The sequence below is a fragment of the Culex pipiens genome, chromosome 2 (assembly GCF_016801865.2).
Source record: "Culex pipiens pallens isolate TS chromosome 2, TS_CPP_V2, whole genome shotgun sequence".
NCBI lineage: Eukaryota > Metazoa > Arthropoda > Insecta > Diptera > Culicidae > Culex > Culex pipiens.
The window spans coordinates 59,068,757-59,085,251 of record NC_068938.1 but is presented as its reverse complement, the minus strand read 5'-3'; the positions used below and the strand labels follow the sequence as shown (position 1 = coordinate 59,085,251).

General features: G+C 36.3%; 2 protein-coding genes across 2 annotated transcripts in view; both read right to left on the bottom strand.

The window, feature by feature from the left end:
- Positions 1-16,495, bottom strand: part of LOC120413627 (zwei Ig domain protein zig-8-like) — a 292,919-nt gene that overhangs the window by 245,160 nt on the left and 31,264 nt on the right. The gene's annotated exons all lie outside the window — the stretch shown is intronic.
- LOC120432079 (facilitated trehalose transporter Tret1-like) lies at positions 90-9,995 on the bottom strand. Its single transcript, XM_052708770.1, has 6 exons — positions 9,770-9,995; positions 9,288-9,520; positions 9,077-9,207; positions 3,003-3,376; positions 425-595; positions 90-305 (listed from the first exon to the last, which is right to left on the bottom strand). The coding sequence occupies exons 1-6, from the start codon at positions 9,831-9,833 to the stop codon at positions 187-189; spliced, it is 1,092 nt and encodes a 363-aa protein (XP_052564730.1). The 5' UTR covers positions 9,834-9,995; the 3' UTR covers positions 90-186.

Sequence of the window (16,495 nt, the reverse complement as noted above, 5' to 3'; positions counted from 1 at the left end):
TTTTTTATAAGAACTAGATTTGGTCCTTTCAATTATCATGTCCGAAGAAGCCAAAATAAAAATAAAAGTATTGGTTTTTTATTGCAACTGGCTGCACAAACTACCTTGGGTGGTAAAATCTCCGGCAGGACAAAAAACGGCACGTTGGTGATTCCGAGCGCTGCCGAGTAGATTACTCCAGCCAGGCTAAACACGGGTACCCACGAGTACTGACCGGAATCCGCGTCCGGATCGTAATAGTATGAATGTAGGCCCAGCATTGTAAGGAAAATACCCACTCCGACGGTGGAAATCAGCAGGAAAAACTAAAAATAGCAAAGGAATTCACCAGAAGCCAATTAAAAAGTCAGCTTTTCACACTCCAAATCCTTTCGACTTGCCTTCCGACCAGCCTTGTCGATGATTGCAAATGAGGTTAGGTTACCGCAGATGTTGATTAGCGCCAGCAGAATGAGGGCGTACCGGTTGTCGAAGGTTGTGCCCGATTGCTGCAGGATTGTCCCCGCGTACGTCAGGATGGCGAGGATTCCGCTGAACTGGTTCAGCGCCATCACAAACACTCCCACGAAGAGGCCCCGGATGGCGGCGGGGGTTTCTGAAATTTAATGTTTATGTTGATTGAATGTTAGCATTTTTGTATTTTTGTATATTTGTATTTTTGTGTGTTTGTGTTTTTGTCACGGCGTCATCGCTACTTTCAAATGTGTCTTATAGGAAATTTTCTCAGCTTTCCAATGCTTCTAAGAGCGAAATGTTTTATCGGGAAATTTCTGAGATATTTCTTTTTTAAGGTTTTGGTTGTAAATTCCTTTATTATTTATTGGAAACTTTATACTAACAGTTCAGAAAACTTATCAAATGATGGGTTTCATGAGTCATTTACTCATCAAAATGTGTAAAATAAGACAAGGAACAACTTTGTAGAAGGTTGCAAACCGCTAAACATTTTGAAAATTATGTTTTAACCGAATTTCTGAATATGTGGGATTTATTCAGAAATTAAAATCATAAAACAGTGTAAAAATATATTTTTTGAAATGGGTGCTGAAAAGTTGAACTTTTCAACACTAGTATTGAAAAGTAACATTTTTCAATATTTTTTTTGTTTTGAACGATGAATTTAATCAACACATGAATGTTTGACATATAATTCCGCGTTTTTCGAAATTGCAAAAAATGTTGTAAGCAACTCGTTGCAAAACTTGATTTTTTCAGCACTCGTCGTATTTATCCAACTCGGTAAACCTCGTTGGATAAATGTACAACTCGTGCTGAAAAAATCTTCTTTTTGCAACTTGTTGCATAAACTACTATTATACAAGAATTATTAGATTATTACATATTTTTTGTGTACAAATATCACGTGTCTGCTCTGATTTAGCTTGTTCAACCGAAACTTTTGCAGGTTTGTGATTGTTAATGGTATTATTGAATTTTAATGAATAAATTTGATATTTTCTTAAGCAAACATTAACCAGGAACGTAAATACAAATATAATATAAAATCGAAAATGTACTACATATTACTGTTGCAAGCTTCAAAAGTAATATTTTCATGAGTATAAAATAAAGATAAAATTTAATAAAATGTTTTCTCTTGAAAATGCACTTAACAGTAGCAATAATACTCGAGTCTTCCAATTCAGAATGCTGAAAACACCGTCACAAACATATTTTTTGTTTGAACAAAAATTAAATAATATTTTAACAAAAAAAAATCAAACAGAAACTTTCTTTCCAAACTATTTGAACAAAAATCAAGACATATATATTTTTTGTAATTCCGTCGTGAAACTACTTACTTTTCCTGTCATTCTAGAACGACGAAACAGCCTACTTTTTGCTGCCAAAAATAACAGAATCGAATAGTAACCCTTTTCAAAACAATGCTGAAAAGTTCTACTTTTCAGCACTGAAATGGTTGCTGAAAAAATCCTCTTTTTGCAACTTGTTGCATAAACTACTATTTTAAGATGAGATTGAAGATGATCCTTGATCATTTAATACAAAAAAAAAAAAACTAAAACAATCATTTCATACTAATGAAAAGTATTTCTCCTAAAGAGCAACAGTAATTTGCAGTTTAATTTCGAGTATTTAGCATGTTTTGTACCCATGCAATTAGTTAGGGTTTGATTAAGGAAATATGATATTTATTCATAAAAATCGTGTAATACCCTATCAATCTCAAACCTGTAGAAATTTCGGTTGTATCAGCTAATTCCAAGCTGAATCAGAGCATACCGGCGTTATTTGTACATAACAATTATGTAATAATCTATTTGTTCTTGTTTAAATAATATTTCAATGTGATTTTATTATTTTAATATTTGAATAAATCCCACATATTCAAAAAATCGGTTGAAACTTAATTTTCAAAATGTTTAGCGGTTTGCAACCTTCTACAAAGTTGTTTCTTGTCTTATTTTGCACATTTTGATGAGTAAAAGACACATGGAACACATCATATGACAAGTTTCCTGGACTGTTATTTAAAAGTTTCCAATAAATGATTAAGGATTTTAAAAGAAAAAACTTAAAATAGAGATATCTCAGAGATTTCCCGATGAAACATTTTGCTCTTAGAAGCATTGGAAAGCTGAGAAAATTTCCTATAAGACACATTTGAAAGTAGCGATGACTATTTTTTCTCCTTAAGGTTGCCCAGAAAACACGCCGTGTTTGTATTTTTCGAGTTTTATTTTGAGCATATTTAGCAGATTATTTCAACAGGAATAGGTCAGGCTAATTTGTATGCCAAACACAAATACTGTTACGCCCTTCCAAAATCTCAACCACTTCATTGCCGATAAATTGTGTTGAAACTTGCAAACTCCAGACCCAAATTTGTTATTCACAAATGGTCCCCGCAACCTAACCCGAATACAATCATTTCAATCTGGTTAACTAATTATCACACAAACTTGAGAGAGGGGGGGGGGGGAGACTCCCTTCGACACACACACACTCAAACACAAAAACAACATTTCAACCCTACGTACGGAAATCGGCCAGCGTGATCCCTTGCCGGGTCCGCTCGGCCAGGACGAACGCCTTCAGGGCTTCGAACTCGTACTGGAAGGCAAGCGTTTTGCGGGTCGCCCCGGTCGTCCCGCTCCCAGCTTCGGCCCCATCGCTGTCATCGGTCACGTTCCGGTAGAACATGAGCGATTTTTCCGCCTGGTCGACGCGGCCCTTCCGCAGCAGACAGTAGGGCGTCTCGGGAAGGAAGGATACCAGCGTCAGGTAGGCCACCGGCAGGATGAGCATGATGGGCGGGATTCGGTAGTACGGCAGATAGGTTCCGGCCGTGTAGGACGCCAGGACGCCAAAGTTTATGTGCAGGATTGTCAGCGAACCGAGCGCGCCACGGATTCTGGAAAGAAAAAATTAAACATTAGGGCAGGGTAAAGTCTCAAAAGGTGGAAAATGAAGAGGTGATGTGTGGCGGTTCCGGTGAGCAAAATATAAACATCAAATCGAGGGTGAAATCGGTGGACCCTTTTTCTCGGGGTTGTGGGTTTGGGATTTGTGTAACCCACAAATGGGTGTGTTACAGTGGCAAGGGTTCGATGTCCTGAATCAGGAGGGGAATGGGGCTAACACCTCATTGTGGTGTTGAATTGAAGTTTATTGAATAAGTTTAGTTTCGGGTTTCTACAGAAGGTATGAGAGCAGTTCTCTACGAAATCGGTCTTTTTTTTTTAATTTTAATTTAATTAATTAAAACGGCTGAAACTTTTTTGGTGCCTCCGGTATGCCCAAAGAAGCCATTTTGCATCATTAGATTGTCCATACAATTTTCCATACAAATTTCGCAGCTGTTCTTTTGAAGGAATGTTTTAATCGATTTGGTGTCTTCGGCAAAGTTGTAGATGAACTACACTGAAAAAATGATACACGGTAAAAAATTGTGATTTTTAATAAACTTTTTGTCACTAAAACTTCAAATTGATTTTGTTTTATTAGTGATACTAATCGATCTACAAGTTGTGGTAATAAAATACATTACATAGAGATATGGGATTTCTTTCAAATTTGACTGATATGTTTTACCGGACATAAAATGCCAACTTTTCAAAAATTTCCAGAACGGGCAAAAAATCTTTGACCGAGTTATGATTTTTTGAAACGATAATAATTTTTTAATAAATCGAATATTTTCGCAAAAAATTTTAAACCTAATTTTTCTATGTAAAATCTAGTTGGCAAACAAAAAGTAGTTTAGTGAAATTTCAATTTGAAAATGTTTAAATCAAGACTAACATTTCAAAAGGGAATAACATTAAATGTTTGGCCATTTTGAAATGTTAGTCTTGATTTAAATGTTTTGAAAATATTGTTTTCGAAAAGATCAGAAAATTGCACAAGTGTTTCAAATTTTAATAATATTGCTGAGAAATCAATAAAAGAAAAAGGCGGGTTGTTTGGGTGAGACTTGAAAAACATCAATTTTCCTGTTTTGCCTTCCTCACTGAGGTAAGGCTATAATCCTGCTCTAAAATTGAACTTTTTATTTAAAGCTCGAAAACCAACCTTGATGTATACATATCGAATCAGAATCGAAAACTGAACAAATGTCTGTGTGTATGTATGTGTGTATGTGTGTGGGTATGTGTGTGTGTATGTGTGTGTGTATGTGACCAATGTCACTCAGTTTTCTCAGCACTGGCTGAACCGATTTTGACCAAACCAGTCGCATTCGACTTGGTTTAGGGTCCCATACGGTGCTATTGAATTGTTTGAAGTTTCGATAAGTAGTTCAAAAGTTATGTATAAAAATGTGTTTTCGCATATTTTCGGAAGATGAATAAATGGCAGTAAACTGAACCAAACATCATCATGTTATACATCGGTATTTAGGTAATTGAAAAACCTTTCCAACGAGTCCACAACATTGAAGATCTGGCAACCCTGTCTCGATTTATAACCACTTAAGTGATATTTATGTACTTTTTTGTAGCCGGATCTCATTTAAATGTATGTAAACAATGACCGGATCCACCATCCGACCCACCGTTGATTAAATAATCGAGAGACCTTTCCAACGAGTCCAAAACATTAAAGATCTGGCAACCCTGTCTCGAGTTATAACCACTTAAGTGATATTTATGTACTTTTTTGTAGCCGGATCTCATTTAAATGTATGTAAACAATGTCCGGATCCATCATCCGACCCATCGTTGGTTAGGTAATCAAAAGACCTTTCCAGCGAATCTACAACATTGAAGATCTGGCAACTCTGTCTCGAGTTCTGACCACTTAAGTGTTATTTATGTACTTTTTTGTAGCCGGATCTCATTTAAATGTATGTAAACAATGTCCGGATCCACCATCCGACCCATCGTTGATTAAATAATCGAGAGACCTTTCCAACGAGTCCAAAACATTAAAGATCTGGCAACCCTGTCTCGAGTTCTGACCACTTATGATGCCACTTATGAGCCCTTGAGTGATATGTGTGTTTTTTTGGACCAAATTTGTGTCCAAACCTAGGTCCAAACCTATCATATTACATATCACCCATTGTTGGAAAAGAGTGAGGAAGGCACCAACCACATAGGTGGATTAAGTTAGTTTTTTAACACTTGCATGGCAATATCTCAGCAACTAAGGGTCGTATCATTTAAGTTCAAAAAGCAAAATAAAGAGAATTTTCTCAGCTCTTCAAAAATATTTTTACCAATAGTGGGCAAACATGGGAACTAATTTAAAAAAATGAAAAACTGCGATAATTTTCAAAAAAAAATACATTTTTAAATCTTGGAATCTAAATCTTGAAAACAGAGCACTTTATCAAAATTTCACTGAAGAGCAAATCTCAACGAAATCGGTCTTTTTTTAAGAATTTTAATTTTTGTATTTTATAATCCTGCTGAAACTTTTGTGGTGTTTTAGGTATGCCCAAAGAAGCCATTTTGGATCATTAGTTTGTCCATATAATTTCGATACAAATTTGGCAGCTGTCCATACAAAATTGATATAAGAAAATTTAAAAATCTGTATCTTTTGAAATAGTTTTTTGATCGGTGATCGATTCTGCTAAGGTGTAGGTATGGATAAGGACTACACTTACTTTGGATAGAAAAAATGATACTTAGTAAAAAAATGTTGGTGATTTTTTATTTGACTTTTTGTCACTGAAACTTGAATTGCAAAAAAAAATAATGTGTTTTAGGAGACATCTAATGCCAACTTTTCAGAAATTTCCAGGTTGTGAGCATGAGCATGAGCATTAGGGTGTAATATGGTTGTATGGAAAAAATAAAGTTGTCCAAATTTAGCGAGCACAGCCATTTTTCAGTTTCTTTTAGGGTCCTTAGTTTAGTCCTCGCTTTGCGCAAAGCGATTCAATTTTCCATATAAATTTGTATGGGAAAAACCATTTTTTTTGGATTTTGATATTTATAAAATCCACGTTTCACGCTGTACTCAAACCGGATTCATATTCGGATGCTTTGGAAGGTGCTCTACAACTTTCCCGAAGAGAGAATGGTGCTAACTTGCTCTTAAAAAAAGATACAACGTGTTCAAAACTCGTCTAAAACGTGTTTTTTGCTCGAAAATCACGTTTTAGACGAGTTTTGAGGACGCTGTATCTTCTTTCAGGGACAAGCTAGCACCATACTCTCTTCGGGAAAGTTGTAAAGCACCTTCCAGAGCATCCGAATATGAATCCGGTTTTAGTACAGCGTGAAACCTGGATTTTTTAAATATTAAAATTAAAAAAAATGATTTTCCCATACAAATTTATATGCAAAATTGAAACGCTTTGCGCAATGCGAGGACTAAACCAATCGTTCCCAAACTTTGGGGAGTTGGTAAGGACCCCAAAAGGAACTGAAAAATTGCTGTGCTGGAAAATCGATTTTGATATTACACTCTAATGAGCATGAGCATGGTTGACTGCCAATGAGCTGCTACTCCGTTATTGACAGATCAGCTGAAGCTAAACAATGAATCAAAAATGATCAGTGGGAGCCAACCATCCGTTCACTGTTTAACCTTTGAAGATCCCTACTTTTTTAGTCAATACCGGCGCCCTCCCAAGAAGCCTGCAGTTCAACGAAAGGGAGGAATGTTAGTCCGATAGTTGAAGTTGCAAACTCATCAAGCACATAGTTTTTCGCTATATACTTATTGATACCGCTTGAGACCGTTGAATCCACAGCATCTCCTTCAAGCATCACGTAATTATTATTTTTTGGGTTAGTAGGATAAGGTATTGGCTATCGATGCCTCTCGAGCTACGACGCTATGGAGAGCAACGATGCTATGGGAAGGTCTTTCTGGTTAACACACAAAATCACTCACACACAGTTATTTTGCTCCACTCCATCCAAATTGTCAGTGCGTCTTTCGATCATTATATAGAAATGGCTTTTTCACCGCAAAAAAATAAAACCTTATTCGAAAAATTCAAACACAATCCACTCGACGCCGTGCCTTCCGATGATCGATGATATAGGAAGGGCTTTGAAAATCACAAAACAATTATTTAAGTTTACAAAAGAACAAAAAAACACCAATTACTCAACAAAAAAGACACAAATAATTCAGTAAGGCCACCGCGTGGCCTAACACCCTGTTACTTTGGAAGACAATTACTACGACAAACTCAACCGGTGGCGTGCCCTCCGATCAACGATGATAAAGGAAGGACTGATATTATCATTGCTAGCAAGAAATAGCACATATAAAAACACGATCGATACTGTCAAGCAAGCACGTTGCCCCACCGCCCGCAAGCGACACACACAATTCACGACAAAAGGCACACAAAAAAACCTTTTTTCACTCCGAGTATTTTTTACGACCACGCGCTCCCTTTCAAATTATGTACTCACCCCATACGAACAGCGACACATAAGCACACACACAAAGAATAACCTGAATAATCACGACTTCACGTCCCCACTTCCAGCGCACCGCAAAATTCTATGTATTTAGATTTAAAAAAATAGTGCTTATTGCAAATCCAGTTTTAGTGACAAAAAGTTAAATTAAAAATCACCAAAAATTTTTTTTACCGAGTATCATATTTTTTCAGTGTAGTCTATTTCCATACCTACAACCAGACGTGCATCCGCTCTAACTCCTCTCTTAGAAGAAATTATTTGGCATTTCGCGTAGATGATTCCCTGCATGTACACTAATTAATCTAATTTTTAAAGCTCCCGAAGACACTGGGAGGCTATATTGTAAAGCAAGTGAGATATAGGGTAAGAACCGTTAAGTGCACTCAAAGAGCTTTTAAGAATTTCTTCTTGAGAGCTTATGAGAACATTCACATGAAAATATATTTGAACTCGGTTTTTCGAATGAACCAATGTATTCTACTCATTATTCATGCTAAAAACAAGACGTTTTTAACTGGCAACAAGCATGGAAAACATTACTTTAAACGTAAATGCCAACTAGAACAAGCTGAGTGCCGTTTAGCAGAGCTCTTAGTGCCGATGCATGTCTGTCTACAACTTTGCCCAAGACACCAAATCGATCAAAAGAATTCTTCTTTTCCTTTGAAATTTCATGCATCATTTTTGTATGGACAGCTGCCAAATTTGTATGGAAAAGTGTATGGACAAACTAATGATGCAAAATGGCTTCTTTGGGCATACCAAAGGCACCAAAAAAAAATTGAGCCGGATTAAAAAATACAAAATTTAAAATTGCAAAAATAAACGATTTCGTAGAGAATTGCTCCATAGTAACCTTACTGATCATCAATTTGAAGTAACCAATTCAATGTGCATACTTTTAGGATAAAATTATTTAAAAAAAGCAGTGGCAATCATGGTCACCCCGATTTTCAAAATAAAAATTATAGCCAAAACTTTTTTCAAGTGCTGTTGAAAGCTTTTCTTTGGAAATGATAGTTAAAAATAAATTGAAATCCTATCGATGGAGACGCATGATATTTTAAGTAGTCTGATTAGCACCATACGTCTCCATAGATGAATACAAATCTTATCCAAAGATAACAGCATTTTTTTTGCTTGGAAATTCGATATAACAGGAACATTCTACCATACGGAAAACAAATAAACACACACGTACACAATGAACCACGTACTTCCTATCGGCGATATCGGCCACAAACAGCGGCACAATGGTGAGCAGTCCCCCGCCGGTAACGCCGGATAGAACTCGGGCCACGTAGATGTAGTATACGTTGTCCCCCGCCCAAATCAGGCTCCACAGGATCTACAATGTAAAAACGGAAAACGGATAAAGCAGGAAAACACTCTCGTTGACAACCTCATCGAAAGAAGCACGTGACTTACGAGATGTGGCACGGCCAGCAGCAGGAGTCCAATCTTTTTGCCAAAGTACGTGTGAATTAGGGCAAACAGCACGGTGCCGGTCATGCCGCCGATGCACAGCGAGGACCCAATCCAGGACGCCTGCTCCACCGTGATGGGTCCCGCCGGCAGCGGAGTGTCCTCGGAGCGGAGCAACGGGATGATGGGAGCGGTCCATCCCACCGTGACGCCGTATCCGACCGTTACGAGGTGGACTAGATTTGCGTCAACGGGGCGGCGACGCCAAAACAGAGAAAGACGGAAAATGCAGGTCATTGATTATAAATATAACGAACCGACGGGCACAGACAAACAGAGTGGTTATTTTGAACAGTTTTCAAGAAGTAACACATTTCACCACTAGAGAACGGTAACAACATCGAGTTAGGATGTCTCATCCGTTGATCTGTACTCCGATGATGCTCTTGCATGAATGACGATGCTGTTGGCGGTGTTTCGTTTACCCGTGCAAATGGATCTAAACTGGTGGCGATACTCGGACGAAAACAAACACGGCTTTTCGTCCATTTTCTCTAATTAAATGTAATTCCTACACATCGGCCTCGACGCAATGCGTGGCCAGAACACCGAAAAGATATTTAAATTCGAATAGATGCACTAAAATATCACTATTTTGCAGGCACTGAATTTCACGAAAATCTAATTATCTAACGAAATCGCGTTGAATGGTGGTGCGCAGAGCAGCGTGTTTTGAAGGGGACAAAAGATTGCATTCAAGATTGAATGAAATAGTGTGGCTATGATGGTGATCATTGAATTCGTTTATTGTTGTTGATAGTGATTGATCAACAGTGATTGATATTTCTACCGTGAGTTCAGAATACTTTAAATTGAAAGGAGAGGTGCAGCATTTCATGATAATGGGCTTGTCGAACCACAATTCTTTCAGTGTTTTTATTCCTGTTATGAAGAATTCTCGAGTTATTTTTGAAAAGGTCCAAATTTTCATTTTTTGCTTTTTGGGTATTTTTGACTTAAGGCGGTTTCAAAAACACCCAAAAATCAAAAACTGGAAATTTGGTTTATTGGACCTTTTCAAAAAAAAAAAATCCACAATTGTTGCTGGGAATATAATAAGTTGCTATAGTGTTGTAACAAAATTTAACTCGACACTATAAAACTCTGAGTTGGAAGATAGTTTCTAAATCCTCATTTATGCGAAGTTCTTTGAAGGAACCCTTATTCTTATAAGGGTAATTCTCCGCCAACTCACACAGCAGTTGCCCCGACCCCTCTTCGATTTGCGTGAAACTTTGTCCTAAGGGGTAACTTTTGTCCCTGATTACGAATCCGAGGTCCGTTTTTTGATATCTCGTGACGGAGGGGCGGAACGACCCCTTCCATTTTTTAACATGCGAAAAAAGAGTTGTTTTTCAATAATTTGCAGCCTGAAACGGTGATGAGATAGAAATTTTGTGTCAAAGGGACTTTTATGTAAAATTAGACGCCCGATTTAATGGCGTACTCAGAATTCCGAAAAAACGTATTTTTCATCGAAAAAAAAACACTAAAAACGTTTTAAAAATTCTCCCATTTCCGTTACTCGACTGTAAATTTTTTTGAAACATGTCATTTTATGGGAAATTTAATGTACTTTTCGAATCTACATTGACCCAGAAGGGTAATTTTTTTCATTTTGAACAATTTTTTTTTCATTTTAAAATTTCGTGTTTTTTCTAACTTTGCACGGTTATTTTTTAGAGTGTAACAATGATCTACAAAGTTGTAGAGCAGACCTATACAAAAAAATTGATATATAGACATAAAGGGTTTACTTATAAACATCATGAGTTATCGCGATTTTAAGGAAAAAAGTTTTGAAAAAGTTGGTCGTCATCGATCATGGCCGTTCATGGTCACCCGCGACAGACACGGACGACGAAGCAAAGAGAAACGCAAAAAGTAACTTTTTCAAAACTTTTTTTCGTAAAATCGCGATAACTCGTGATGTATATAAGGAAACCCATTATGTCTATATATCAAAATTTTTGTAATTGTCTGCTCTACAACTTTGTAGATTATTGTTACACTCTAAAAAATAACCCTGCAAAGTTAGAAAAAACACGAAATTTTAAAATGAAAAAAATGTTCTAAATGAAAAAATGACCCTTCTGGGTCAATGTAGATTCGAAAAGTATATTAAATTTCCCATAAAATGACATGTTCCAAAATTTTTTACAGTCAAGTAACGGAAAATGGAAGATTTTTTAAAACTTTTTTAGTGTTTTTTTCGATAAAAAATACGTTTTTTCGGAATTCTGAGTACGCCATCACATCGGGCGTCTAATTTGATTCTGAGTCGATATGTATACATTATGGTGGGTCTAGGAGGTCAAATTTAGAATTTCGTTTTTTGAGTGATTATATAGCCTTTCCTCAGTAAGGCGAGGAAGGCAAAAATTTAAATGTCAATCAGAACAGTGATTTTCTAATTGTTATTAGGTCCCAAAACAACTCCCTAAAATTTCGGAGCAATCGGTGCAGACTTTTTCCGCAAAGCATTTCAATTTAGTACGGGATTTTTTTATGGAAAACCATTTTTTATGCACATTTTTTTCATTTTTCAGTCAATTGGAAACATAATACAATTTTACAAAGCCGAGAAAATCAAGTGTATACTTTTGATCAACATTCCCACACACGTACAGATATTTGTTCTGAATTTGATTCTGAGTTGTAAATGAAGGTGGGTCTAGGAGGTCACATTAAAAAGTGCATTTTCCGAGTGATTTTATAGCCTTTTCTTAGTGAGGAAGGCAAAAATGATACACGGTTTTAAAAAAAATATGTCACTAAAACTTAATTTGAAAAAACCACAATTTTTTTATAAGGTACTATCCATAAACCACGTGGACACCTTGAAGGGGGGGAGGGGGGAGGTAAGGGTTTTGTCCACGATCCATATAAAAAAGTTTTTTTTTGTATGGACAATTGTTCATAAGGGAGGGGGGATTCGAGATCTCCAAAAAAGTGTCCATGTGGTTTGTGGATGGTCCCTAAGTTTTAGAGGACATCAATTGGAACTATTCAGAAATTTCCAGGATGTGCAAAAAATCTTTGACCTACTTATAAATTTTTGAATCAATATTGATCGCAAAAATAAGTAGCGAGAGGATAAAACATTTTTTCGATGTAAAATCAAAGAATACTTGAGTGAAATTCCGTTTAAAAGCACCGTTTTTAAGTTATAGCCATTTTTGGTAACTTCTGAAGATTTTTTTTTTTTAAAGCGGAGAAAAATTCTCTATATTTTGCTTTCTGAAATTTGTTGATACGACCCTTAGTTGCTGAGATATTGCCATGCAATGATTTCAATACAGGAAAATTTATGATTTCTAAGGTTCACCCAAACAACCCACCATTTTCTAACGTCGATATCTCAGAAACTAATGGTCCGATTTACAAAGTTACATATGAAACATTCGTGACATTTCAAGAGGGTAACCTATTTATTGAATGTTTGACCCTTTTGAAATGTTAGGGTTGATTTAAAAAAATTAAAATATTGTTTTCGAAAAGATCGAAAAATTTCACGAATGTTTCATATTTTAACATGCAGGATGTTTTTTATAGTTTACTTTTTCGGCAAAATTTTAAAACATGCTCAAAAATCTAACCTGCATCCTTCCGGGATCAATTTGTAGCGCACTTCAATGTTCTACAAAGTAGTTCCCCGGATCAAAAACTATAAAAATCTCTAAGACGAGAAAATTTTAACGGAATGAGGAAAACTTTCTAGAAAAAAAAAATCAAATTGATAAAAAAAAAATCATTTAAATTCAGATCAAAGCTGGAGCAACTTAACCTTAACCAACTTTTTTTTCTTTTATCCGTGAACCACGCCAATCACCAACAATTTCTAAGTGAAATATCATTAAGGGGTTACATACATGTAAATTGGCAAAAACGTCAAGGGTTGGTGTGAGCACACACTTAATATTTTAATAAATTTGTTTTCAGGGCATTAAAATATACATTTTCATCTATTGACAAAATAAATATGAAGAAATTTGGATGTACCATTGCTGAGATAAAGCTATTTTATTATATCAGTTTCAAAAACGGGTGACACGATATCTCAACACTGCGTTGACCAAATCGGCTCAAAATTTTAGTGAAGACTCACTAAACGGGTCCCGTGTGTATGATGAAGGCTGATTTTCGAAATAGTTTATAAAAAAAGATAAAAATATTGTTGTGTTTTTCATATAAAAAATCAGCAGTTGTTGATTTTTGTAATTTTTAAAAAACCTAAATTTCAAAATCGGGCTTCGTCATGCACACGGGATATGACTTGAGAGTCCTCACTCGAAATTTCAGCCAATTTGGTCCATACCATCCCGAGATATCGTGGCACCCGCAAATCAACTCGGTGATTTGAGAAAACGCTCACAAAGTTTGACGGTTCGCTTTGCGCATGGCAAAACTTTAAACCAGGGGTGACCAAAGTAAACGTGGCCCGCGAGGTGATTTTTTGTGGCCCGTGGACCAATTTTGAATGATCACGTAAAATGGCCCGTTGACCACTTGTAAAGTAATTTTATGCTTTTTAAAAAAATTAAGGTTTATTCTAAACATTTTTATGCTTATCTTTTATATTTTTTTGTTAATAAAAAGCTAAATACCGTGAAAACTTTCATCAAACATTTTTGAAAATATTTATTAAATGTTAAAATTTGACTTATGTAGAAACCTGTAATTGTTCTCAAAATATAAGTACTCTACACACAAAAAAATATTTCCGAATGTTACATCATTTATGATGTAACACTTTTGCACGTCATCAAACATTTAAATTTAAATGCGATTTGATGTAAATTTGCAGCAAATTATACGTAAAAACATGATTTTACGTGTGATTCAACCGTTTACGTCGAATCTCAAGTTTACATGAACTGAGTTCACATGTGATTCATTTTTTCCGCGTCGAGTAAATTCACATATTTTTTTCTGTGTAGATTAATTTGAAAGTCATAACGACCCTTTATGAACTGACCCTCAAACTAACTTTACATTTAGAAACCGGGATTCGAACTCATGACAGTTAGATAACGAATCTGATTGACTACCATCTGATTCAGGTAGACACAATGTTGAAATCGGAGGATCGAGGTTATTGCAAATATTTTACAAAGTCTTTGTCAACCGACCCTCCCCTCCCCAATTTTTAAAAATGGGCTCAAAAAACAAGGAGCAAAAATATAGCATAGCATAGCATTGGTGCCTCGTGGGTCTCGTGGCGCAGGGGTAGCGGCTTCGGCTGCCGATCCCGATGATGCTATGAGACGCGGGTTCGATTCCCGCCTTATCCACTGAGCTTCTATCGGATGGTGAAGTAAAACGTCGGTCCCGGTTTCTCCTGTCTCGTCAGAGGCGCTGGAGCAGAAATCCCACGTTAGAGGAAGGCCATGCCCCGGGGGGCGTAGTGCCAATAGTTTCGTTTTTTTTTTAGCATTGGTGTCTACCCGTAGCTGCTACTTCGTTATTGACCAGGACTCCCAAACATTGCTCCGTGGACCACAGATGAAAAGTAGGAACCAATCATCACCCCTTCGCAATTTTCAAAGGTCCCTATCGTGCTGATCAATACCGACGCCGGCCACGACCAGTGGTAAGACACGGGGAAGTGGATGGGAATGTTAGCCAATACTTGAGTGATGGGACCGCCAAATCGACTGCGTCTCCGACAAAGTATCACATGAGTTTTGAGGGGTTAGTAAGATGGGTATGAGGTCAGGATTCACTGTGGTAGGTGATGCGACCATGAGCAATTTGTTTATCGGTTGAAATTTTAAAAATCTTAGGCAGCCGGCTGCGGAAAGATACATATCTAGGGATTTAAATATAGTATTAATTCGACCGCGATTCTCCAGAAATTCTCCGTCGGCGTGCCTTCCGATCAACAGTGATGTAGGAAGGGCTTCATTCATTAAAACTATTTTATATCATAAGCCTTAAAACATATCCGTCGACGTGCCTTCCGATCCTCGATGATATGGAAAGGCCTTAATCCAGCAATACGACTTGCTTGTCTCAAAAAACAAAAATCGGATCGTTTCTATCGAAAACTATATAAAGAGAACAAAAATAAAATTCATCGGCCAACGAACGCGCGAACAAAAAATAAATGAAAAAGAAGAAGAAGAAATCCAATTATTTATTTATAATGATCAATCACCCCATGCACTCGAACAGCGACACAAAAGAGACGGAAAATAGCACGAAAAAAAATCGAAAAATCAATGGAAACTTAGGTACGATCAGCTGGAATCAATTAAAAATGAATTCCTCTTCGTTCAGAATCATTTGAGCAAAAAAATTTTTTCGTCGAATCTTTTTTTTTTTTTTTTTTGAAAATAATGATTGCAGTTTAACTTTACGGTTGCTTAAAACATTTTCTATAATTGAAATTCTAGCTCTAAAAGATTTTTCATAAGTCAAACTCGATTTAAAGATAAATTTACCCCGTTACATAAATTGATCAGTTTACATGTCACCACTTTGAAATATAAATACAAAACTATTATTTGAAATCACCGAAAATGTTCAAAAAATAAATTAAAAACCAACATATAGATGTATTTTCCAGTCCTTTAAATTAAACTTCGTTAGTAAATCTGGCCCGCAAGCTCAATTTAGCTTTTAATTTATTCCGGCCTCCAAAAACTTTGAGCACTCCTGCTTTAAACCTAAATCGTCTTCGACTCACTTAAATCATGAAATATCTTTTTGAAGACTTTCATCATTGTCATGACTTTTCGTTCAAAGATATAAATTTAGCGTCGCTTTCAATATTTTGACAAAATTTCTTCAACAAGTTGTTTAGAATAGTGCCCTACACATGCTGATTCCTTTTGGTAACGATTATCCCTTTCCTTGTGAAGTTATGGAAATCGTCATTAATCAATGATTGCCAACTAGGACGTCAATGACTGTGCCAAAAAATTCTATAAATTTTGAAGCACAATTGATTTAGATCAAAAATTCTTTCAGTGGACTCAAGAAGGCAACAACCGGCACACGCTGATTCCTTTTGGTGCTGAAATTCGTTCAATTGAATTCAATACAGAATATTTTATAGTGATGATCAATTTTCTTCGAAAATGATCAACGGCTTCACCTTAATTTGGCACCAAAATTAACGCGTCTTATCAACCGTCAGTGTGCCT

What these genes read in the sequence shown, in the direction of transcription:
- LOC120432079 (XM_052708770.1), bottom strand. Translation starts at nt 9,833, where the DNA reads ATGGACGAAAAGCCGTGTTTGTTTTCGTCCGAGTATCGCCACCAGTTT. An exon ending in GATCACGCTGGCCGATTTCC is followed by an intron (nt 596 to 3,002) that starts GTACGTAGGGTT and finishes ATTAAATTTCAG; the next exon opens with AAACCCCCGCCGCCATCCGG. An exon ending in GGCGCTAATCAACATCTGCG is followed by an intron (nt 306 to 424) that starts GTAACCTAACCT and finishes TGCTATTTTTAG; the next exon opens with TTTTTCCTGCTGATTTCCAC.